Here is a 26,103-nt window from a genome sequence, read left to right on the forward strand (position 1 = left end):
TCATACGGTGTCGTCTCAACGGATTTCGACGGAGCCCTATTTAAAGTGAATGCGGCAGTCTCTAAAGCATAGCCCCAAAAAGAAAGCGGTAAATCGGTAAGAGACATCATAGATCGCACCATATCTAACAGAGTGCGATTACGACGTTCGGACACACCATTACGCTGAGGTGTTCCAGGCGGCGTGAGTTGTGAAACTATTCCACATTTTCTTAAGTGTGCCCCAAACTCGTGACTCAAGTATTCTCCTCCACGATCTGATCGTAGAAACTTGATTTTCCTGTCACGTTGATTTTCAACCTCACTCTGAAATTCCTTGAACTTTTCAAAGGTTTCAGACTTGTGTTTCATTAAGTAGATATACCCATACCTACTTAAATCATCAGTGAGGGTGAGAACATAACGATAGCCACCGCGAGCCTCAACACTCATCGGACCGCACACATCAGTATGTATGATTTCCAATAAGTCGGTTGCTCGCTCCATTGTTCCTGAGAACGGAGTCTTGGTCATTTTACCCATAAGGCATGGTTCGCACGTGTCAAATGATTCATAATCAAGAGACTCTAAAAGTCCATCAGCATGGAGCTTCTTCATGCGTTTAACACCTATGTGACCAAGGCGGCAGTGCCACAAGTATGTGGGACTATCATTATCAACCTTACTTCTTTTGGTACTCACATTATGAATATGTGTAGCATCACGTTCGAGATTCATAAGGAATAAACCATTCACCATAGGAGCATGACCATAAAACATATCTCTCATAAAAATGGAACAACCATTATTCTCAGATTTAAAAGAGTAGCCATCTCGAATTAAACGAGATCCCGATACAATGTTCATGCTCAAAGCTGGCACTAAATAACAATTATTAAGGTTTAAAACTAATCCCGAAGGGAGATGCAGAGGTAGCGTGCCGACGGCGATCACATTGACCTTGGAACCATTCCCGACGCGCATCGTCACCTCGTCCTTTGCCAGTTTCCGCTTATTCCGCAGCCCCTGCTTTGAGTTACAAATGTGAGCAACTGCACCGGTATCAAATACCCAGGAGCTACTACGGGCACTAGTAAGGTACACATCAATTACATGTATATCACATATACCTTTTGTTTTGCCGGCCTTCTTATCCGCTAAGTACTTAGGGCAGTTCCGCTTCCAGTGACCGCTTCCCTTGCAATAAAAGCACTCAGTCTCGGGCTTGGGTCCATTCTTTGGCTTCTTCCCAGCAGCTTGCTTGCCGGGCGCGGCAACCTCCTTGCCGTCCTTCTTGAAGTTCTTTTTACCCTTGCCTTTCTTGAACTTAGTGGTTTTATTGACCATCAACACTTGATGTTCCTTTCTGACTTCTACCTCTGCTGATTTCAGCATAGCAAATACTTCAGGAATGGTCTTTTCCATCCCCTGCATATTGAAGTTCATCACAAAGCTCTTGTAGCTTGGTGGAAGCGACTGGAGGATTCTGTCAATGACCGCATCATCCGGGAGATTAACTCCCAGCTGAGTCAAGCGGTTATGCAACCCAGACATAGTGAGTATGTGCTCACTGACAGAACTGTTTTCCTCCATCTTACAGCTGAAGAATTTGTCGGAGACTTCATATCTCTCGACCCGGGCATGAGCTTGGAAAACCATTTTCAGCTCTTCGAACATCTCATATGCTCCATGTCTCTCAAAACGCTTTTGGAGCCCCGGCTCTAGGCTGTAAAGCATGCCGCACTGAACGAGGGAGTAGTCATCGAAACGTGCCTGCCAAGCGTTCATAACATCTTGTTCTGCAGGGAGAACGGGTGCGTCACCAAGCGGTGCTTGTAGGACATAATCTTTCTTGGCAGCTATGAGGATGATCCTCAGGTTCCGGACCCAGTCCGTATAGTTGCTGCCATCGTCTTTCAGCTTAGTTTTCTCTAGGAACGCGTTGAAGTTGAGGACTACGTTGGCCATTTGATCTACAAGACATATTGCAAAGATTTTAGACTAAGTTCATGATAATTAAGTTCAACTAATCAAATTATTAGTGAACTCCCACTTAGATTAGACATCCCTCTGGTCATCTAAGTATTACATGATCCGAGTTAAACTAGACCGTGTCCGATCATCACGTGAGACGGACTAGTCAACATCGGTGAACATCTTCATGTTGATCGTATCTTCTATACGACTCATGCTCGACCTTTCGGTCTTCTGTGTTCCGAGGCCATGTCTGTACATGCTAGGCTCGTCAAGTCAACCTAAGTGTTTGCATGTGTAAATCTGTCTTACACCCGTTGTATGTGAACGTCTGAATAAAACACCCGATCATCACGTGGTGTTTTGAAACAGCGAACTGTCGCAACGGTGCACAGTTAGGGGGAACACTTCTTGAAATTATTGTGAGGGATCATCTTATTTACTACCGTCGTTCTAAGTAAACAAGATGCAAAACATGATAAACATCACATGCAATCAAATAATAAACGTGACATGATATGGCCAATATCACATAGCTCCTTTGATCTCCATCTTGGGGCTCCATGATCATCTTGTCACCGGCTTGACACCATGATCTCCATCATCGTGTCCATCGTCCATGAAGTTGCTCGCCAACTATTACTTCTACTACTATGGCTAACGCGTTTAGCAATAAAGTAAAGTAATTTACATGGCGTTTCTTGATGACACGCAGGTCATATAAAAGAATAAAGACAACTCCTATGGCTCCTGCCGGTTGTCATACTCATCGACATGCAAGTCGTGAATCCTATTACAATAGCATGAACATCTCATACATCACATATAGATCATTCATCATTCATCACAACTTTGGCCATATCATATCACAAACCACTTGCTGCAAAAACAAGTTAGACGTCCTCTAATTGTTGTTGCAAGTTTTACGTGGCTGAATTAGGGTTCTAGCAAGAACGTTTTCTTACCTACGTTAAAGCCACAACGTGATTTGTCAACTTCTATTTACCCTTCATAAGGACCCTGTTCATCGATTCCGCTCCAACTAAAGTAGGAGAGACAGACACCCGCCAGCCACCTTATGCAACTAGTGCATGTTAGTCGGTGGAACCGGTCTCACGTAAGCGTACGTGTAAGGTTGGTCCGGGCCGCTTCATCCCACAATACCGCTGAAGCAAGAAAGGACTAGTAACGGCAAGAAAGTTGACAAATCTACGCCCACAACAAATTGTGTTCTACTCGCGCAAGAAGAACTACGCATAGACCTAGCTCATGATGCCACTGTTGGGGAACGTTGCAGAAAACAAAAATTTTCCTACTCGTTTCACCAAGATCATCTAGGAGTTCATCTAGCAACGAGTGATTAGATGCATCTACATACCTTTGTAGATCGCGAGCGGAAGCGTTCAAAAGAACGGTGATGATGTAGTCGTACTCGACGTGATCCAAATCACCGATGACCAGCGCCGAACGGACGGCACCTCCGCGTTCAACACACGTACGGAACAGCCACGTCTCCTCCTTCTTGATCCAGCAAGGGAGGGAGGAGAGGTTGAGGGAGATGGCACCAGCAGCAGCACGACGGCGTGGTGTTGATGGAGCTGCAGTACTCCGGCAGAGCTTCGCTAAGCACTATGGAGGTGGAGGAGGTGTTGGGGAGGGAGAAGGAGGCAACCAAAGGCCGAGGCGTTCAGGTATGAAGTCCCTCCTCTCCCCCACTATATATAGGGGTGCCAAGGGGGGTGGTGCGCAGCCTAGGAGATCCAATCTCCTATGGGCCGGCGGCCAAGGGGAGGTTTCCCTCCCCCCCAAGGCACCTAGGAGGTGCCTTACCCTCCTAGGACTCTTGCCCCCTTAAACCCTAGGCGCATGGGCCTATGTGGGGCTGGTGCCCTTGGCCCATTAGGCCAAGGCGCACCCCCTTACAGCCCATGTGGCCCCCCGGGACAGGTGGACCCACCCGGTGGACCCCCGGGACCCTTCCGGTGGTCCCGGTACAATACCGATAACCCCGAAACTTGTCCCGATGCCCGAAACAGGACTTCCCATATATAAATCTTTACCTCCGGACCATTCCGGAACTCCTCGTGACGTCCGGGATCTCATCCGGGACTCCGAACAACATTCGGGTTACTGCATATACATATCCCTACAACCCTAGCGTAACCGAACCTTAAGTGTGTAGACCCTACGGGTTCGGGAGACAAGCAGACATGACCGAGACGACTCTCCGGTCAATAACCAACAGCGGGATCTGGATACCCATGTTGGCTCCCACATGCTCCACGATGATCTCATCGGATGAACCACGATGTCGAGGATTCAATCAACCCCGTACGCTATTCCCTTTGTCTATCGATATGTTACTTGCCCGAGATTCGATCGTCGGTATCCCAATACCTCGTTCAATCTCGTTACCGGCAAGTCACTTTACTCGTACCGTAATGCATGATCCCGTGACCAGACACTTGGTCACTCTGAGCTCATTATGATGATGCATTACCGAGTGGGCCCAGTGATACCTCTCCGTCATACGGAGTGACAAATCCCAGTCTTGATCCATGTCACCCAACAGACACTTTCGGAGATACCCGTAGTCTACCTTTATAGTCACCCAGTTACGTTGTGACGTTTGGCATACCCAAAGCACTCCTACGGTATCCGGGAGTTACACGATCTCATGGTCTAAGGAAAAGATACTTTGATATTGCAAAACTCTAGCAAATGAACTATACGATCTTGTGCTATGTTTAGGATTGGGTCTCGTCCATCACATCATTCTCCCAATGATGTGATCTCGTTATCAATGACATCCAGTGTCCATAGTCAGGAAACCATGACTATCTGTTGATCAACGAGCTAGTCAACTAGAGGCTCACTAGGGACATGTTGGTGTCTGTTATTCACACATGCATTACGATTTCCGGATAACACAATTATAGCATGAATAAAGACAATTATCATGAACAAGGAAATATAATAATAATGCTTTTATTATTGCCTCTAGGGCATATTTCCAACAATCGTATCTTCCATACGACTCATGTTCGACCTTTCGGTCTCTTGTGTTCCGAGGCCATGTCTGTACATGCTAGGCTCGTCAAGTTAACCCTAAGTGTTTCTGCATGTGTAAAACTGTCTTACACCCGTTGTATGTGAACGTAAGGATCTATCACACCCGATCATCACGTGGTGCTTCGAAACAACGAACTTTAGCAACGGCGCACAGTTAGGGGGAACACTTTCTTGAAATTATTGTAAGGGATCATCTTATTTACTACCGTCATTCTAAGTAAACAAGATGCATAAACATAATAAACATCACATGCAATTATATAAAGTAGTGACATGATATGGCCAATATCATATAGCTCCTTCGATCTCCATCTTCGGGGCTCCATGATCATCTTCGTCACCGGCATGACACCATGATCTCCATCATCATGATCTCCATCATCGTGTCTTCATGAAGTTGTCACGCCAACGACTACTTCTACTTCTATGGCTAACGCGTTTAGCAATAAAGTAAAGTAATTTACATGGCGTTCTTCAATGACACGCAGGTCATACAAAAATAAAGACAACTCCTATGGCTCCTGCCGGTTGTCATACTCATCGACATGCAAGTCGTGATTCCTATTACAAGAACATGATCTCATACATCACAATATATCATTCATCATTCATCACAACTTCTGGCCATATCACATCACATGACAATTGCTGCAAAAACAAGTTAGACGTCCTCTAATTGTTGTTGCATCTTTTACGTGGCTGCAATTGGGTTCTAGCAAGAAGTTTTCTTACCTACGAATAACCACAACATGATTTTGTCAACTTCTATTTTCCCTTCATAAGGACCCTTTTCATCGAATCCGCTCCAACTAAAGTAGGAGAGACATACACCCGCTAGCCACCTTATGCAACTAGTGCATGTCAGTCGGTGGAACCTGTCTCACGTAAGCGTACGTGTAAGGTTGGTCCGGGCCGCTTCATCCCACAATACCGCTGAAGCAAGAAAAGACTAGTAGCGGCAAGCAAGTTGACAAGATCTACGCCCACAACAAAATTGTGTTCCACTCGTGCAATAGAGAACCACACATAAACCTAGCTCATGATGCCACTGTTGGGGAACGTTGCAGAAAATTAAATTTTTTCCTACGGTTTCACCAAGATCCATCTATGAGGTCATCTAAGCAACGAGTTGAAGGAAATATGCCCTAGAGGCAATAATAAAGTTATTATTTATTTCCTTATTTCATGATAAATGTTTATTATTCATGCTAGAATTGTATTAACCGGAAACATGATACATGTGTGAATACATAGACAAACATATAGTCACTAGTATGCCTCTACTTGACTAGCTCATTAATCAAAGATGGTTATGTTTCCTAAACATAGACATGTGTTGTCATTTGATTAATGGGATCACATCATTAGGAGAATAATGTGATTGACATGACCCATTCCGTTAGCCTAGCACTTGATCATTTAGTATGTTGCTATTGCTTTCTTCATGACTTATACATGTTCCTGTAACTATGAGATTATGCAACTCCCGTTTACCGGAGGAACACTTTGGGTACTACCAAACGTCACAACGTAACTGGGTGATTATAAAGGAGTACTACAGGTGTCTCCGAAGGTACATGTTGAGTTGGCGTATTTCGAGATTAGGTTTTGTCACTCCGATTGTCGGAGAGGTATCTCTGGGCCCTCTCGGTAATGCACATCATTATAAGCCTTGCAAGCAATGTGACCAATGAGTTGGTTACGGGATGATGCATTACGTAATGAGTAAAGATACTTGCCGGTAACGAGATTGAACTAGGTATTGGATACCGACGATCAAATCTCGGGCAAGTAACATACCGATGACAAAGGGAACAACGTATGTTGTTATGCGGTTTGACCGATAAAGATCTTTGTAGAATATGTAGGAACCAATATGGGAATCCAGGTTCCGCTATTGGTTATTGACCAAGAATAGTTCTAGGTCATGTCTACATAGTTCTCGAACCCGTAGGGTCCGCACGCTTAACGTTACGATGACAGTTTTATTATGAGTTTATAAGTTTTGATGTACCGAAGTTTGTTCGAAGTCCCGGATGTGATCACGGACATGACGAGGAGCCTCGAAATAGTCGAGACATAAAGATTGATATATTGGAAGCCTATGTTTGGACATCGGAAAGGTTCCGGGTGAAATCGGGATTTTACCGGAACACCGGGGGGTTACCGAAACCCTCCCGGGGGTTAATGGGCCTTAGTGGGCCATGAGGGAGAAGAGGAGGGCCGGACAGGGCAGGCCGCGCGCCCCCTCCCCCCTAGTCCGAATAGGACAAGGAAGGGGGGGCGGTGTCCCCCTTTCCTCTTTCCCCTCCCCCCTTTCCTTCTCCACCAAGGCAAGAGGGGGGAGTCCTACTCCTGGTGGGAGTAGGACTCCTCTAGGCGCACCCCAAGGGGGCCGGCCGCACCTCCCCCTCCCTCCTTTATATACGGGGGAAGGGGGGCACCCCATAACACACAAGTTGATCTACGGATCGTTCCTTAGCCGTGTGCGGTGCCCCCCTCCACCATATTCCACCTCGGTCATATCGTCGCGGAGTTTAGGCGAAGCCCTGCGCCGGTAGAGCATCATCATCATCACCACGCCGTCGTGCTGACGGAACTCATCCCCGAAGCTTTGCTGGATCGGAGCCCGGGGATCGTCATCGAGCTGAACGTGTGCTGAACTCGGAGGTGCCGTACGTTCGGTACTTGGATCGGTCGGATCGTGAAGACGTGCAACTACATCAACTGCGTTGTCATAACGCTTCCGCTTACGGTCTACGAGGGTACGTGGACAACACTCTCCCCTCTCGTTGCTATGCCATCACCATGATCTTGCGTGTACGTAGGAATTTTTTTGAAATTACTACGTTCCCCAACAGTGGCATCCGAGCCTAGGTTTTATGCGTTGATGTTATATGCACGAGTAGAACACAAGTGAGTTGTGGGCGATACAAGTCATACTGCTTACCAGCATGTCATACTTTGGTTCGGCGGTATTGTGAGATGAAGCGGCCCGGACCGACATTACGCGTACGCTTACGCGAGACTGGTTTCACCGCTACGAGCACTCGTGCTTAAAGGTGACTGGCGGGTGTCTGTCTCTCTCACTTTAGCTGAATCGAGTGTGGCTACGCCCGGTCCTTGCGAAGGTTAAAACAGCACTAACTTGACGAACTATCGTTGTGGTTTTGATGCGTAGGTAAGAACGGTTCTTGCTAAGCCCGTAGCAGCCACGTAAAATTTGCAACAACAAAGTAGAGGACGTCTAACTTGTTTTTGCAGGGCATGTTGTGATGTGATATGGTCAAGACGTGATGCTATATTTTATTGTATGAGATGATCATGTTTTGTAACCGAAGTTATCGGCAACTGGCAGGAGCCATATGGTTGTCGCTTTATTGTATGAAATGCAAACGCCCTGTAATTGCTTTACTTTATCACTAAGCGGTAGCGATAGTCGTAGAAGCAATAGATGGCGTAACGACAACGATGCTACGATGGAGATCAAGGTGTCGCGCCGGTGATGATGGTGATCACGACGGTGCTTCGAAGATGGAGATCACAAGCACAAGATGATGATGGCCATATCATATCACTTATATTGATTGCATGTGATGTTTATCCTTTATGCATCTTATCTTGCTTTGATTGACGGTAGCATTTTAAGATGATCTCTCACTAATTATCAAGAAGTGTTCTCCCTGAGTATGCACCGTTGCGAAAGTTCTTCGTGCTGAGACACCACGTGATGATCGGGTGTGATAGGCTCTACGTTCAAATACAACGGGTGCAAAACAGTTGCACACGCGGAATACTCAGGTTAAACTTGACGAGCCTAGCATATACAGATATGGCCTCGGAACACGGAGACCGAAAGGTCGAGCGTGAATCATATAGTAGATATGATCAACATAATGATGTTCACCATTGAAACTACTCCATCTCACGTGATGATCGGACATGGTTTAGTTGATTTGGATCACGTGATCACTTAGATGACTAGAGAGATGTCTGTCTAAGTGGGAGTTCTTAAGTAATATGATTAATTGAACTTGAATTTATCATGAACTTAGTCCTGGTAGTATTTTGCAAATTGTGTTATAGATCAATAGCTCGCGTTGTTGCTTCCCTATGTTTGCTTCCTATGTTTTATATGTGTTCCTAGAGAAAACTATGTTGAAAAATGTTAGTAGCAATGATGCGGATTGGTCCGTGATCTGAGGTTTATCCTCATTGCTGCACAGAAGAATTATGTCCTTAATGCACCGCTAGGTGACAGACCTATTGCAGGAGCAGATGCAGACGTTATGAACGTTTGGCTAGCTCAATATGATGACTACTTGATAGTTTAGTGCACCATGCTTAACGGCTTAGAATCGGGACTTCAAAGACGTTTTGAATGTCATGGACCATATGAGATGTTCCAAGAGTTGAAGTTAATATTTCCAGCAAATACCCGAGTTGAGAGATATGAAGTCTCCAACAAGTTCTATAGCTAAAAGATGGAGGAGAATCGCTCAACTAGTGAGCATGTGCTCAGATTGTCTGGGTACTTCAATCGCTTGAATCAAGTGGGAGTTAATCTTCCAGATAAGATAGTGATTGACAGAATTCTCTAGTCACCATCACCAAGTTAGTAGAACTTTGTGATGAACTATAGTATGCAAGGGATGACGAAAACGATTCCCGAGCTGCTTCGTGATGTTGAAATCAACGAAGTTAGAAATCAAGAAAGAGCATCAAGTGTTGATGGTTGACAAGATCACTAGTTTCAAGAAAAAGGGCAAAGGGAAAGAAAGGGAACTTCAAGTAGAATGACAAGCAAGTTGTCACTCCCATGAAGAAGCCCAAAGCTGAACCAAAGCCTGAAACTGAGTGCTTACACTGCAAAGGAAATGGTCACTAGAAGCGAAATGCCCTGAATATTTGGTGGATAAGAAGGATGGCAAAGTGAACAAGGGTATATTTGATATACATGTTATTGATGTGTACCTTACTAGTGTTTATAGTAACCCCTGAGTATTTGATACTTGTTCGGTTGCTAAGATTAGTAACTCGAAACAGGAGTTACAGAATAAACAGAAACTAGTTGAGGGTGAAGTGACGATGTATGTTGGAAGTGGTTCCAAGATTGATATGATCATCATCGCACACTCCCTATACTTTCGAGATTAGTGTTGAACCTAAATAAATGTTATTTGGTGTTTGCGTTCAGCATGAATATGATTTGATCATGTTTATTGCAATACGTTATTCATTTAAAATCAGAGAATAATTGTTGTTCTGTTTAAATGAATAAAACCTTTGATGGTCCTACACCCAATGAAAATAGTTTGTTGGATCTCGATCGTAGTGATACACATATTCATAATATTGATGCCAAAAGATGCAAAGTTGATAATGATAGTGCAACTTATTTGTGGCACTGCCGTTTGGGTCATATCGGTGTAAAGCGCATGAAGAAACTCCATAAAGATGGATTTTCGGAATCACTTGGTTATGAATCATTTGATGCTTGCGAACCGTGCCTTTTGGGCAAGATGACTAAAACTCCGTTCTCCGGAACAATGGAACAAGCTACTGACTTATTGGAAATAATACATACCGATGTATGCGATCCAATGAGTGTTGATGCTCGTGGCAAGTATCGTTATTTTCTGACCTTCACAAAATGATTTGAGCAGATATGGGTATATCTACTTGATGAAACATAAGTCTGAAATAATTGAAAGGTTCAAAGAATTTCAGAGTGAAGTGGAAAAATCATCGTAACAAGAAAATAAAGTTTCTACGATCTGATCACGGAGACGAATATTTGAGTTACGAGTTTGGTCTTCAGTTAAAACAATGTGGAATAGTTTCACAGCTCACGCCACCTGGAACACCACAACGTTATGGTGTGTCCGAACGTCGTAACCGCACTTTATTGGATATGGTGCGATCTATGATGTCTCTTATCGGTTTTACCACTATCGTTTTGGGGTTGTGCATTAGAGACAACTGCATTCACGTTTAAAAGGGCACCATCTAAATCCGTTGAGACGACACCGTATGAACTATGGTTTAGCAGTAAACCTAAGCTGTCGTTTCTTAAAGTTTGGAGTTGCGATGCTTATATGAAAAAAGTTTCAACCTGATAAGCTCAAACCCAAATCGGAGAAGTGCGTCTTCATAGAATACCCAAAGTTAACTATTGGGTACACCTTCTATCACAGATCGGAAGGCAAGTTATTCATTGCTAAGAATGGATCCTTTCTAGAGAAGGAGTTTCTCTCGAAAGAAGTGAGTGGGAGGAAAGTAGAACTTGATGAGGTAACTGTACCTGCTCCCTTATTGGAAAGTAGTTCATCACAGAAATTTGTTCCTGTGACTACTACACCAATTAGTGAGGAAGTTAATGATGATGATCATGAAACTTCAGATTAAGTTACTACAAACCTCGTAGGTCTTCCAGAGTAAGATCCGCACCAGAGTGGTACGGTAATCCTGTTCTGGAAGTCATGTTACTAGACCATGATGAACCTACGAACTATGAGGAAGCGATGATGAGCCCAGATTCCACGAAATGGCTTGAGGCCATAAAATCTGAGATATGATCCATGTATGAGAACAAAGTATGGACTTTGATTGACTTGCTCGATGATCAGCAAGCCATGTTAAATAAATGGATCTTCAAGAGGAAGACGGACATGATAGTAGTGTTACTATCTACTAAGCTCGACTTGTTGCGAAATGTTTTCAACAAGTTCAAGGTGTTGAATACGATGAGATTTTCTCACTCGTATCGAAGCTTAAGTCTGTCTGAATCATGTTAGCAATTGCCACATTTTATGAAATCTGGCAAATGGATGTCAAAACTGCATTCCTTAATGGATTTATTAAAGAAGAGTTGTATATGATGCAACCAGAAAGTTTTGTCAATCCTAAAGATGCTAACAAAGTGTGCAAGCTCCAGCAATCCATCAATGGACTGGTGCAAGCATCTCGGAGTTGGAATATACGCTTTGATGAGTTGATCAAAGCATATGGTTTTATACAGACTTTTGAAGAAGCCTGTATTTACAAGAAAGTGAGTGGGAGCTCTGTAGCATTTCTAATATTATATGTGGATGACATATTGTTAATTGGAAATGATATGGAAATTCTGGATAGCATGAAAGGATACTTGAATAAGAGTTTTTCAAAGCAAGACCTCGGTGAAGCTGCTTACACATTGAGCATCAAGATCTATATAGATAGATCAAGACGCTTGATAAGATTTTTCAATGAGTACATACCTTGATAAATTTTTGAAATAGTTCAAAATGGAACAGTCAAAGAAGGAGTTCTTGCCTGTGTTACAAGGTGTGAAGTTGAGTAAGACTCAAGACCCGACCATTGCAGAAAATAGAAAGAGAATGAAAAGTCATTCCCTATGCCTCAGTCATAGGTTCTATAAAGTATGCTATGCTGTGAACCAGACCTATTGTATACCTTGCTCTGTGTTTGGCAAAGGAATACAATTTTGATCTAATAAGTAGATCACTGGACATGGGTCAAGAATATCCTTAGTGAGGACTAAGGAGATGTTTCTCGATTATGGAGGTGATAAAAGAGCCCGTCGTAAAAGTTACAACGATGCAAGCTTTTACACCAATCCAGATGACTCTAAGTCTCAATCTGGATACATATTGAAAGTGGGAGCAATTAGCTAGAGTAGCTCCGTGCAGAGCATTGTGGACATAGAATATTTGCGAAATACATACGGCTCTGAATATGACAGACCCGTTGACTAAGCTTCTCTCACGAGCAAAACATGATCATACCTTAGTACTCTTTTGGGTGTTAATCACATAGCGATGTGAACTAGATTATTGACTCTAGTTAACCCTTTGGGTGTTGATCACATGATGATGTGAACTATGGGTATTAATCACATGCAGATGTGAATATTGGTGTTAAATCACATAGCGATGTGAACTAGATTATTGACTCTAGTGCAAGTGGGAGACTGAAGGAAATATGCCCTAGAGGCAATAATAAAGTTATTATTTATTTCCTTATTTCATGATAAATGTTTATTATTCATGCTAGAATTGTATTAACCGGAAACATGATACATGTGTGAATACATAGACAAACATATAGTCACTAGTATGCCTCTACTTGACTAGCTCATTAATCAAAGATGGTTATGTTTCCTAACCATAGACATGTGTTGTCATTTGATTAATGGGATCACATCATTAGGAGAATGATGTGATTGACATGACCCATTCCGTTAGCCTAGCACTTGATCGTTTAGTATGTTGCTATTGCTTTCTTCATGACTTATACATGTTCCTGTAACTATGAGATTATGCAACTCCCGTTTACCGGAGGAACACTTTGGGTACTACCAAACGTCACAACGTAACTGGGTGATTATAAAGGAGTACTACAGGTGTCTCCAAAGGTACATGTTGAGTTGGCGTATTTCGAGATTAGGTTTTGTCACTCCGATTGTCGGAGAGGTATCTCTGGGCCCTCTCGGTAATGCACATCATTATAAGCCTTGCAAGCAATGTGACTAATGAGTTGGTTACGGGATGATGCATTACGTAACGAGTAAAGATACTTGCCGGTAACGAGATTGAACTAGGTATTGGATACCGATGATCAAATCTCGGGCAAGTAACATACTGATGACAAAGGGAACAACGTATGTTGTTATGCGGTTTGACCGATAAAGATCTTCGTAGAATATGTAGGAACCAATATGGGCATCCAGGTTCCGCTATTGGTTATTGACCAAGAATAGTTCTAGGTCATGTCTACATAGTTCTCGAACCCGTAGGGTCCGCACGCTTAACGTTACGATGACAGTTTTATTATGAGTTTATAAGTTTTGATGTACCGAAGTTTGTTTGGAGTCCCGGATGTGATCACGGACATGACGAGGAGCCTCGAAATGGTCGAGACATAAAGATTGATATATTGGAAGCCTATGTTTGGACATCGGAAAGGTTCCGGGTGAAATGAGGATTTTACCGGAACACCGGGGGGTTACCGGAACCCTCCCGGGGGTTAATGGGCCTTAGTGGGCCGTGAGGGAGAAGAGGAGGGCCGGCCAGGGCAGGCCGCGCGCCCCCTCCCCCTAGTCCGAATAGGAAAAGGAAGGGGGGGGCGGCGCCCCCCTTTCCTCTTTCCCCTCCCCCCTTTCCTTCTCCACCAAGGCAAGAGGGGGGAGTCCTACTCCCGGTGGGAGTAGGACTCCTCCAGGCGCACCCCAAGGGGGCCGGCCGCACCTCCCCCTCCCTCCTTTATATACGGGGGCAGGGGGGCACCCCATAACACACAAGTTGATCTACGGATCGTTCCTTAGCTGTGTGCGGTGCCCCCCTCCACCATATTCCACCTCGGTCATATCGTCGCGGAGTTTAGGAGAAGCCCTGCGCCGGTAGAGCATCATCATCATCACCACGCCGTCGTGCTGACGGAACTCATCCCCGAAGCTTTGCTGGATCGGAGCCCGGGGATCGTCATCGAGCTGAACGTGTGCTGAACTCGGAGGTGCCGTACGTTCGGTACTTGGATCGGTCGGATCGTGAAGACGTACGACTACATCAACCGCGTTGTCATAACGCTTCCGCTTACGGTCTACGAGGGTACGTGGACAACACTCCCCCCTCTCGTTGCTATGCCATCACCATGATCTTGCGTGTACGTAGGAATTTTTTTGAAATTACTACGTTCCCCAACACGAGTCATGGGAGAGAGATTGCATCTACATACCACTTGTAGATCGCGTGCGGAAGCGTTCAAGAGAACCGTGATGATGGAGTCGTACTCGCCGTGATCCAAATCACCGATGACCAAGTGCCGAACGGACAGCACCTCCGCGTTCAACACACGTACGGAGCGGATGACGTCTCCTCCTTCTTGATCCAGCAAGGGGGAAGGAGAGGTTGATGATGATCCAGCAGCACAACAGCGTGGTGGTGGATGCAGCAGAACTCCGGCAGGGCTTCGCCAAGCTGCTGCGGGAGGAGGACGAGGTGTAGCAGGGGGAGGGAGGCGCCAAGACACAGGGTGCGGCTGCCCTCCCCCTTGCCCTCCTTTATATAGGCCCCCAAGGGGGGGGCGCCGGCCCTTGGAGATGTAATCTCCCAAGGGGGGCGGCGGCCAGGGGGGGTGGAGTGCCCCACAAGGCAAGTGGTGCCCCCCCCCTACCTAGGGTTTCCAACCTAGGCGCAGGGGGGGGGCCAAGGGGGGCGCACCATCCCACTAGGGGCTGGTTCCCCTCCCACTTCAGCCCACGGGGCCCTCCGGGATAGGTGGCCCTACCCGGTGGACCCCCCGGGTCCCTTTCGGTGGTCCCGGTACAATACCGGGTGACCACGACACTTTCCCGATGGCCGAAACAGCACTTCCTATATATAATTCTTTACCCCCGGACCATTTCGGAACTCCTCGTGACGTCGGGATCTCATCCGGGACTCCGAACAACATTCGGTTTGCTGCATACTCATATTCATACAACCCTAGCGTCACCGAACCTTAAGTGTGTAGACCCTACGGGTTCGGGAGATATGCAGACATGACCGAGATGGCTCTCCGGTATATAACCAACAGCGGGATCTGGATACCCATGTTGGCTCCCACATACTCCTCGATGATCTCATCGGATGAACCACGATGTCGAGGATTCAAGCAACCCCATATACTATTTCCTTTGTCAAACGGTATGTTACTTGCCCGAGATTTGATCGTCGGTATCCCAATACCTCGTTCAATCTTGTTACCGGCAAGTCACTTTACTCGTACCGTAATGCATGATCCCGTGACCAGACACTTGGTCACTTTGAGATCATTATGATGATGCACTACCGAGTGGGCCCAGTGATACCTCTCCGTTATACGGAGTGACAAATCCCAGTCTCGATCCGTGTCAACCCAACAGACACTTTCGGAGATACCTGTAGTGCACCTTTATAGTCACTCAGTTACGTTGTGACGTTTGGTACACCCAAAGCACTCCTACGGTATCCGGGAGTTACACGATCTCATGGTCTAAGGAAGAGATACTTGACATTGGAAAAGCTCTAGCAAAACGAACTACACGATCTTGTGCTATGCTTAGGATTGGGTCTTGTCCATCACATCATTCCCCTAATGATGTGATCCCGTTGTCAACGACATCTAATGTCCATAGTCAGGAAACCATGACTATCTGTTGACCAACGAGCTAGTCAACTAGAGGCTTACTAGGGACGTATTGTGGTCTATGTATTCACACATGTATTACGATTTCCGGATAATACAATTATAGCATGAATAAAAGACAATTATCATGAACAAGGAAATATAATAATAATCCTTTTATTATTGCCTCTAGGGCATATTTCCAACAAACGCATCACCGGGGCAGGGCAAATCAGAGAGAACATTACTTCATCTTCAAGAAGCCGCCGCCGCCTCGCCTTCCTGAACTGGATATAGACCCTAGCGAAACTCGAAAAAACACCTAAAAGAGAAGTAGGACCCCTCATGTTGGCAATGGTGGAGATCCAACGCACTTTCATGGACATAATGCCATAGGAGGCAAAGCAAATCAGCGATGACGCCGACGGAAGGCGGGAAAACCCTAGTCGCCTTGGGAGCCTCTCTTGGAGGAGGAAAATGTTTCGACAACTCCGATGTAGATGTTGATCACCCAAGTGGTTTCTTGATAGAGAACATTAGTGGAAATTACCTGAATTACTCACATAGCAACACTACAATCATTCTTATAAAGTTGTACCACGTCATCATTTCCTGAAGCAAGCCATACTATAGTGTGGCCGCTGGTTCTACCATAAGATGCCATTGCATGGCTTACATAGTTTTAGGTTCGACGAATACAAGTATTACGAGAATTTGGTTGTTCCATGAGTTGTATGATCTCACAAACAATGAAGGTATACCGAGATCTGCCCATATCTTCCTTCCTCAATAGATCAATGGCCTCCAAGCAATCATGCTCAATAAAAAAACGAAGATCACTCCATTGCAAGGCAAGCAAGAAATCTCCCTTTTTTTTGTGGTTTTTGAAATTATTCGATGCTGCTCTACCTTTTTCTTGTTCTCATACGAAAAAAACAAGAATATGAAATATGTTTGTCATCTTCAGTTATATAGGACTAAAGGACATTTTTTTACTGCCACAACAACATATGATTTTTTCATTCGCAAAAAAACATATGATTTTTCAAATGTTTTTGAGTCGTGAAACTTCATCATGGTGCAAATGAATATTTAGAACAAAAGGATCTACGAATTGCGATTCTACAAATCAAACAACCATAGATGAAAGAAGTGTGAAGTTTCTTTTTTCACCTTTTATACTGCTAGGTAAATAATAGAGAATTTCTTTCTTTTAGAGCAACACACAAAAGGCATCTTATGTCTGATAATTATCATCGAAAATAGTAGCTAGTAGAGGGAGAACAAGACGCAAAACAACTTGTAAAGAAATTACACCTAAAATCATATTGATCGCCTTCTTCCTTCACTTGTTCATCATTTTGCTAGACTGAACAGATAGTAAGGGATAGGGACACATGCAAACGTCCTCGCCATACAAGGCTTTAAAGACCGCAGTAACCGCTCGCCGCTAACAACAAGACCTAGTGGTTGTTGAAAAAAATTAGTTGGGGCAGCACCCCATATATCGCGGGCTTGAAATCATCCACCATCAATCCTTGCATTGAAAATTGAAAAAAAAAACCAGATGATATGTCAAAAAACTTAAGTCACCATCAACGTGAATGCTCTTGCAAGCCTCTACAATTAATTTGAAACAGTTTTAAATCAAAGGAACCCCCATTTTGTAGTTATTCTCTTTGAAACTTTGCTGGCTTTATTAGTAACGCAAGAACAACCAATGGAGTGGTTTCTTAGCTCTTGTAGGTCCTATTTCCTGTAGGTTTTGTTCTCTAGCAGCATCGACAGGTGATGATAGTGATGATGCGTTGGAATAAGGTCTCCATCCTTTTCCTACCTCGACAATGTCTAATCCAACACCGACGAAGGGCCTGTGAGGGTAGGTGTTACCAAACTTGTCGGCTCTCTTTAGATATTGACAGTTTGTGTGTCAGTCGAAAGAAGCAGTTGATTGTCTCGTGGTTTGACGGCTTCGATCTCTTCTTTCAAATTGTTTTGTGTTGCATGGAAATGTTTTTTTGACTGTTACTAGATCTTATTTCTGGCGACGAGTAGTTATTGCATACAGGACGTTTGCACATGTTTCTTTTCTTTATTGTTGGTTCAACATAGTTTTTAGACAGCAACATAAAATCAAATGAGGAAGACCCACCAGTATGATTTTTGATATAACTTTTTTTTCTGATTGTTTTTGGTCTCATTGTCTTTCCGGTTGTACCGTCTATTATTGCCATTGATAATTATATTATTGCCATTGATAATTATATAATCATTTTATTTCAATTGTTGCATTGATAATTAAATATAATCGTTTTATTCCCCAAAAAAATATAATCAGTTTATTTCAATCTATTCACATGGTACTGATTGCTTCAATCAGAGCTCCTACGATCGAAGCCTAAAATCATTGGCGGGCAGGACGGACAAAAGGCTTGCCGGGTTACTTTCTACTCCTTCTGTCCAGAAAAGCTTGTCCCTCACATAGATATATCAGCATCAAGTTAATGCTAGATACATCCCTTTGAGGGACAAGTTTTAGCTTGTCCCTCACATAGATATATCAGCATCAAGTTAATGCTAGATACATCCCTTTGAGGGACAAGTTTTTTCGGACGGAGGAAGTACATGGTAGAAATAACGGTTTTCTATTCTTCGGTGACCGTCCAGGCATTTCTGTTGCGCGACCTGAAAAGCATGTACAGTGCAATGCATTTCTACACGATTGTGCTAAACCCACGTCGTGACAACTAGAATATGCAGTTAAGAAAGTAATGTGGCACGACGACCATATGCAGACCGATTAATATTCAACCATCAACCAAAAAAGCAGATAGGAAATCACAACACAGGGCGAAACTTCGAATATCCCAGTTTGATTTTCAAATATGTACGAGACGGAATTCACATAAACCAAACCAAAACGTTTTCCCTCCGGGTTATTTCCTGTTTCTCCCTCGCAGAATTCTCCGGAAGTTCAGCGCGCAAACCCGGTTTAATTCCTTACAGATGGGTTTTCCCCCATCTTTTCTTACAAGCAACTCAGGTTCCAAATGTGAAGTTTTAACTTAGGTTGCCTCCGCAGGGGGCTGGCTACATCCGAGGAGAGTGCATTTGTCGATACGATGAGCCCTCGGGCGATCTATTCTCTGGCGACGACCTGCCGAGGCCGATCCACTGCCCAAAGAGTCTCCTTGGCGCGGGTGCGGGTGTGGATTCTGATGCGCCGTGGGACTGCTGTGAGCTCCACCAGCTCGTCTCGCAGTCGACCGGCATCAATGGGTACGGCGCGAAGCGATCGCGCTCCCAGGCATAGAATCGGCTTCCTCCAGCTTCATCGGTATCCATTGAACTATGGCCAGATGAACCCGGTGGGAACAGGCAAAATGTTGGGTTCTCCGGTTGAGGTGGAGGAGGGGCAGGTCGCATGCCACCTGATCTATGAGCTCCAGCAAAAAGGCTGGATGATGAACTCTGAGTGTACTGTTCGTTGATGTTGCCATGTGCCCTCATGAACTGAGGTACCAGAGGAGGAACATTAGGAGCTCTAGATCTAGAGCCAGATCTGAAAAGAAAAAAGAAATCATCAAGCATTGATATTCATGCATCACAAGCCGCATCATACTGCAATAATTTCTGCTATAATAAAATAGTTCAATTCTCAAGTGATACTTAGGAAAATGTTATTGTTTGTAAATGGTCTTTAGCCTTAGACTAGTCTAGTTTCAGACTTCCAGACTACCCGACTCATATTACGTCATAGCATGTGCAACCAACATAGCATAACTCCAAAAACCTCAGGAGATTTGGATAAAGCTAACATGGTAGAGGAAACAATGCAACAGCATCAAATGTAGGTCACAGTAAATGCACAAGTCACAGCATCCATTTTAGGGTAATACTAGCATAACACCCGTGCATTGCTACGGAACTACAGAATAATTGAAGTTGTATTGGATTAGCAGTATGCAATAACCAATGGACTTGCGACACTGCAAAGAAAAACTCAAGCAAGCACGCAACATTTCACCTGCGTGACTGCACAGACATGGCAGCACTGACATTACTTATAAAATGCTTTCTCATTCAAAAAATGAGGAAGGCAGTGGTTTTGTTGGTTTGATTAAACTGGGTGAAGAGGCAGGTGTGTGGTTTGAGGCACCCCAACTGCATTATTTTTTACTGCTTCGTTTATAAATAAAAAAATCAAACCGGAGGGCTCTGGTGGGTCCTAATGGATGAGGAAGATTGGACTGGAGTGGGGAGTGAAGTCACTGCACCACCACCAACTCCAATTTATAATAAGATAGTAGAGTGCTTCAAACCAACAACTTTTCATTGTTAAGTTTAGATGACGTTACAATAAGGATACTACCTCTGTTCCTAAATGGATGGTGTTCTAGAAAGCATGCAGTCAAACCTCTCAATCTTTGACATCTGATTAACAAAAAACTAGTTCTATTGATTAGGTGCAAATGGTACCATTAGATTCAACATGAAGAACTGTTTTGCAATGTAAAAGAATTGATATCCTATTTACATATTTATACAGAAGTAATGATCAATGCTTGAAACTATTCAAGTTCAGAACCATCATCTGTTTTAGCGAGTTAATATTTTGATAAAAGCACAAATGCAATATTTTTTTAAGTGTCTTTTCAGTTAGCAAAGCAAGGCCATACGGGCATCAACAGTACTGTAGTCTCTTATGTTACCCCTAATAAAACATCAAATCTCGAGAGAACATGATGCATATCACATCTCAAGACAAAATGATTCCACGGAGCACTTTTCAGTTTTCTGTTTCATTGTCTCATATATGTCATGTGCCTAAGTTATCCATATTCCCAAGCTATCTCATGCATGAAATACAGCTTCATTCTCCATCACCAAAAACACTAGATGGCAACGCTAGAGACTGACAACATCACAGTATGGACATGCCCTAATAGTATGTCATGAGAGCAGAAATAGACAAGAGGTTACCCATTACTGAAGTACGATGGAGAAACAACAGATCCTCGACGTTGGCTATCACCATCCACCCTTGCAGCCCTCATTGATCCAAAAGGGACCCCTGGCTGCTCCGTCACCCCGTTATTGCTGTTGGATTGCACATAGGAATGGGGCAGATGCGCCCAATGGTTATGATGGAAATCAGTGGGTTGCACCGTTTGCAAGGGCCTACCATCTGATGGGCCAGCCAGGTGATTCCAGTGATCATGATAAGCGGAACCATCCATAGTTCTCTCAGGGACATGGGAGCTTGATGATGATGCCAGCGATGGAAGAGGATGCAAGTATGCCACATATGGGCAAGGATGTGTCCCTGGTGCAGCAGATACAGATAGATTCTCTGGAAACACATGCTGTCCCATAAAGTCATGAACTGCATGAAATATATCCAGACATGTTTAGACCTCGAAATAACTTAAACTTACAAATAGATGTCATTTGAATAAGAACTTACAAGTAACTGGGGGTGGTGATTCTCCTTCCCTGGCAGAAGAGGGTAAAACATTTAGCAACATAAGAGAATAATAACATAACTTTCCAATATGCTGAAAACTTCAATATAAATATGACATAACCATGATCTCTGAAACTACATCGTACAGAACAAGTGTGATACAGCAACAGATATCTATTCAATGCAGTGTATGTTGACTGACTGATACTGGCATTAAGAGATGACAGGAGTGACTGTTCCCAATATTGTCAACCATTAGAGTGGCCAGTGCTTTGGCTAAAATTATGTCTGATGTAGATAGACTCTATCACTATGTCAGTATGGTTTGTAAACTATTACATGCACTATGCACGTCAGAAGATTCATGTATACTCTATGACAAGGAAGCCACTATGAAGATTGCCAATAACCTCATGCAGAATGACAGGGTTAAGCCTATCCAGAGTTGCACATTTTTAGGCCCTTCATCGCAAAAGGATAAACTGACAAAGGTGTTCATCTGATTTTATCGGATCACTTCAATAGATTGTAGAGTAGACAAACAGAGTGCTAAGTTACCATTTTCATCTTCAGTCTCCAAACAGTAAACGGACAAGTGTAACATTACTACATTAGCCAGTATAAATACAACATCTAGTGAAAACAAATAACAGGAACTAGCTATGGCCCCACATTTTTCTACATGAGCAAGATACAATAGGTGAAATATTTGAGCTACTAGACCTGCGCTACAAATTTACAGGACAGAAGTAAAACCTTTATATAAAAGCTATCTGTCCAACCATGGATGCACGGAAACTAACTCTGTGGAGAGTTATTATACGATCAAAAATGATAATTTGGAGAATAGAACATACTCAAAGAATGATGGAAGCTGTGCTAAGCGACCAAATGGACACCAATGAAAACGAAACGGCTGCAGATTCAAGATATATATTTGTCAGAATGGGCATGCAGGAATAAATTCAAAGATATAATTAACAATGTATGAAGAAGTAACTACCTTCTCGTAAGGAAAAAAAAAGTACGGAAGTTAAAATAAGACAGCAAACAAACAATCAAGAATAAAAAAACTCAGATGATTTACAAGTAGGCTGCACAACTGTTTCGGAAAAATACAATAATGACGCATAGACATGCAGGGAAGTTGAATAAGCAGAAAGAACATAGGTCACAGGACCACTCACGCATTTGGCAGAATGTGGAATATAACAGTACGGACAAGCAGCAAAATTATTTGGGAAAACTCCAGAATGAAGCACTCAGCAGGTCTACACTGGTTTATGCATAACAAAATTAGCATGACCACTAGCGCAGTAGTGTGTTACTTATTTCAAAAGTAATCCAGTGTAGCCTTAAACTGAATGGACAATATCTACAGAAACAAAGCGAACAATCTGGGCACAAGATGAACCACCTTGAAATAGGATACAAAAGAATATTTTTCTACAATGTTAAACTAAGACAGGGTCAAAATTGAGGCATAAGAACGTTGCTCTGTAAGTGCACGACTAAGGCATGGTCTCGGCAATATTGTATCAAAGTCATAATAGCATGATAACTCTGGTTACGGAATTCACATAAGCAGCCAGCGACCTATCAGATCAGTGTTAAAAGACTTTGGTGGTGAAGAAACCCACATGGCAATCAAATGTTTCCAGCAAAAAAATGTACAAGCTAAAGTTTGTGTTATTAAAGGAATAGAAGGCATAGCAAATTTTGCATAAAAATGGCAAGTATCTACAAAACAAATGGTCAAATAATCAAGCATGGTCCAGTGTCAACCATTTGAGTGCAGACAAACTGAATATCGCTAGGTAAACAGAACATAACTAAAATTTCAAACACAAGAAAATTGTGTTGTAAACAATGAACATTGCCGGCAAGAAAATACAGATCACTACTTCAACAACGATTTCATAATATTCAACAAATGAAGTTCACATGGTCACGTACCATCTCAGAGTAACTAACATCATAAAGGTCCTCTTCATGAGCCCACTCATCCATGTTAATATCATGTGAGGGGCGGGAACCATTTGCATACAGCCAATTCCCTTTCTCAATTTTGCGGCAGTTCGGGCATTGCATAACTCCTTTGGCATTGAATGCCGATCCAATGCAATCTGAAAACGTTGACACTCAGAGATTAAATAATTCGCAGTCCAAACAAATGGCATCCATAACATGCCCCTCCATGTTTAACTGACATGTGGGTCCAGGGCCCTGATGTCAATGAGACATGGAAATGATTATTTTTTTCCTTTGAATAAACCAAAGAACAACAAACAGTATAATTAAGGAGCACTGCTTTAAGGTTGGTTAAAGCATACTACAGTATCATGACGAAAACAGAATAAGTAATATTGCATTAAACCATGTAGTTGCACTTCTGCACCCCAAAGGTCACCATAACCATATCCCCTTGCACAAAACTGCTTCTCAGAGTCTAATCTTACCTTACATACTTCACACTGTTGGAGTTAACCATGTTGTCTAGGTGTTTTGTTCACGTTTCATTGTGATGCATGGCACTATTACCATATAGAGGCAGGGTGGTGGTCAACTAAGTTCTTGTTAGTTGCATATGTGGAGTCATGGCCCAGAATCAGATCAGTAAAGAGCAAAGTGTGCGCACTGCTGGCGAATCAGCAGACATTAGTCGAGTGCATATATGCACATGTTGCTAGAATTAGTCATGACTCGTGTTAAATAACCCCGTAATTGGTGCATGCAGTGCAGATGTGGCCTGATTGTACTATGTGTTAGTGTCAGGCTACATCTTATATGCATGCAATGTTTTCGAGTTATATGGCCTTTGAATGAGCAGAGGCTGTGCTAGTGCTGAAACTATGCGGGAGTGAAGTAAGTGAAGAGCCATGCTCAGATCAAGTAGTTGTGGACTCAATTGTGTGCTGTGTCGTGTGTCCTTATAAAAAAGGACTTGCAACCATTTGTAATTGTTGCGTGAGATGATAAATCCATTACGGTATCATACTGAGATCAACAATATATGCTTGCTTCCTCGGTTAAGTTAACATTCACAATAAATCCATTACAGTATCATACTGAGATCAACAGCCAACCCAGACTGCTTGATGAAACCACCAAGTTCACTACTCCTGAAGTTTTGAGTATCTTCTTTAAGGCCCTCTAGGTTTTAACTTTAATTTTAGCAATTTCGTGGTAATGTATAAATCTCATCAAGATCAGCCTCCAAAATCCACACTTCCAGCAAAATTTAATGACAGCTGGCTGAAAAGCCCAGAAATTTCCAGAAAAGGGAGCACATTTTGCATCAAATTCTTGTTGAATCTAGACAAATCAACCTTATTCCGCCGAAATAACAAAGAGGCTAGGTCAATCGAGACACAATTACCAAATCCAGACCCCAAACTGCAATTTCCTATCGAGCCTGAGTAAGATAACGCAAAATACGCTACCAAAACCTACCGCACCGGGATACTGGAACTTCGTCGGAGATCAGAACAGCGTGAAATGATCGCAATTCAGCCAGATACTCACAGATAAATATCATTCCGAAGCTCCTTCACATCAGAATCGCCGGCCCAGTCATAATCCCCAAAATAGCATCGCATAATTCATTGCAATAACGCATCAACAGATCGGACTATAGCCCCTTACCGAGGTGGAACTCGTGGCCGCACTGCAGCCTCGCCGTGGACCTCTCCGCGCTGGCGGCAACGACCGCGTCGAGGCAGATCGAGCAGGACACCGCCGCCTTCTCCTCCTTGCCGCCAGCCCCCTCCTCCGCCTCGAGGGGCTCCTCCTCCCTCGGCTCCGCCCCGGCCCCCATCCCCCCCGTGCTCCTCCCCTCCCCTCCACCAACCAGCTCTTGGCCGGATCTCACCAAATCCTCGGCGATAGACGGCTCGAAACGGCCGGCCCGGCGAGGGCGAGACAGTCCCGGCGCCGGAATCGACTCCCCGCGCGTCGGGGATCGCACGCGCGCTCTCCTCGGGTTCCTCGCGCCCTGTCCAATCGCGAGGGATGCCTCCTCCGTCCCCTTCCTCTCTCTTCTCTATCTCCTCGCCTCCACGAGAAATTAGAAAGAAAGAAACTCTGGGGGAAAACAGAAGAGGGGAGGGGAATAAAAATGGCTGTTTTGGGATGAAAGCCCTCCCGGAGTATGGTATTTGCACTTGTCCGCTTAGTAGGTGGTTCACGCTTCACTGTGGCCGCTTTAGAAGGATTTTCTTTTCTAAAGAATATTTTAATTCTACTCTAAAATTTCAGCAATGACGTGGTACCACCCTATCGTCTACAGCATGAACGATTAAGAGATGGGCAATGCTAGTCGGTCGACCGCTTAGAATATCAAATCGGTGACCCTAGGAATCGCGTGATCAAAGTTGGGTGAACATGCAACTCCGTCATTTCTCCTGTGTCATCCACGGAGCGAGAAAATAAATCCTCATGCGTGCCTCCCCTTTCCACGGCTCGCGC

The 26,103-nt window shown here is 43.8% G+C and overlaps 1 protein-coding gene across 1 annotated transcript; it reads right to left on the bottom strand.

Annotated features, from left to right (window-relative positions):
- Positions 1–19,022: 19,022 nt before the first annotated feature.
- Positions 19,023–25,706, bottom strand: LOC123113135 (E3 ubiquitin-protein ligase RFI2). The gene is made up of 6 exons (XM_044534289.1): positions 25,282–25,706; positions 23,593–23,762; positions 22,494–22,552; positions 21,637–21,665; positions 21,153–21,555; positions 19,023–19,731 (listed from the first exon to the last, which is right to left on the bottom strand). The coding sequence occupies exons 1-6, from the start codon at positions 25,451–25,453 to the stop codon at positions 19,260–19,262; spliced, it is 1,305 nt and encodes a 434-aa protein (XP_044390224.1). The 5' UTR covers positions 25,454–25,706; the 3' UTR covers positions 19,023–19,259.
- Between the last annotated feature and the right edge of the window lie 397 nt (positions 25,707–26,103).

This window comes from Triticum aestivum, chromosome 1B (genome assembly GCF_018294505.1).
Source record: "Triticum aestivum cultivar Chinese Spring chromosome 1B, IWGSC CS RefSeq v2.1, whole genome shotgun sequence".
In the NCBI taxonomy this organism is placed as follows: Eukaryota; Viridiplantae; Streptophyta; class Magnoliopsida; order Poales; family Poaceae; genus Triticum; species Triticum aestivum.

What these genes read in the sequence shown, in the direction of transcription:
- LOC123113135 (XM_044534289.1), bottom strand. Translation starts at nt 25,453, where the DNA reads ATGGGGGCCGGGGCGGAGCCGAGGGAGGAGGAGCCCCTCGAGGCGGAG. An exon ending in ATGTTAGTTACTCTGAGATG is followed by an intron (nt 22,553 to 23,592) that starts GTACGTGACCAT and finishes TTGAATCTGCAG; the next exon opens with CCGTTTCGTTTTCATTGGTG. An exon ending in ATCACCACCCCCAGTTACTT is followed by an intron (nt 21,556 to 21,636) that starts GTAAGTTCTTAT and finishes TATTTCATGCAG; the next exon opens with TTCATGACTTTATGGGACAG.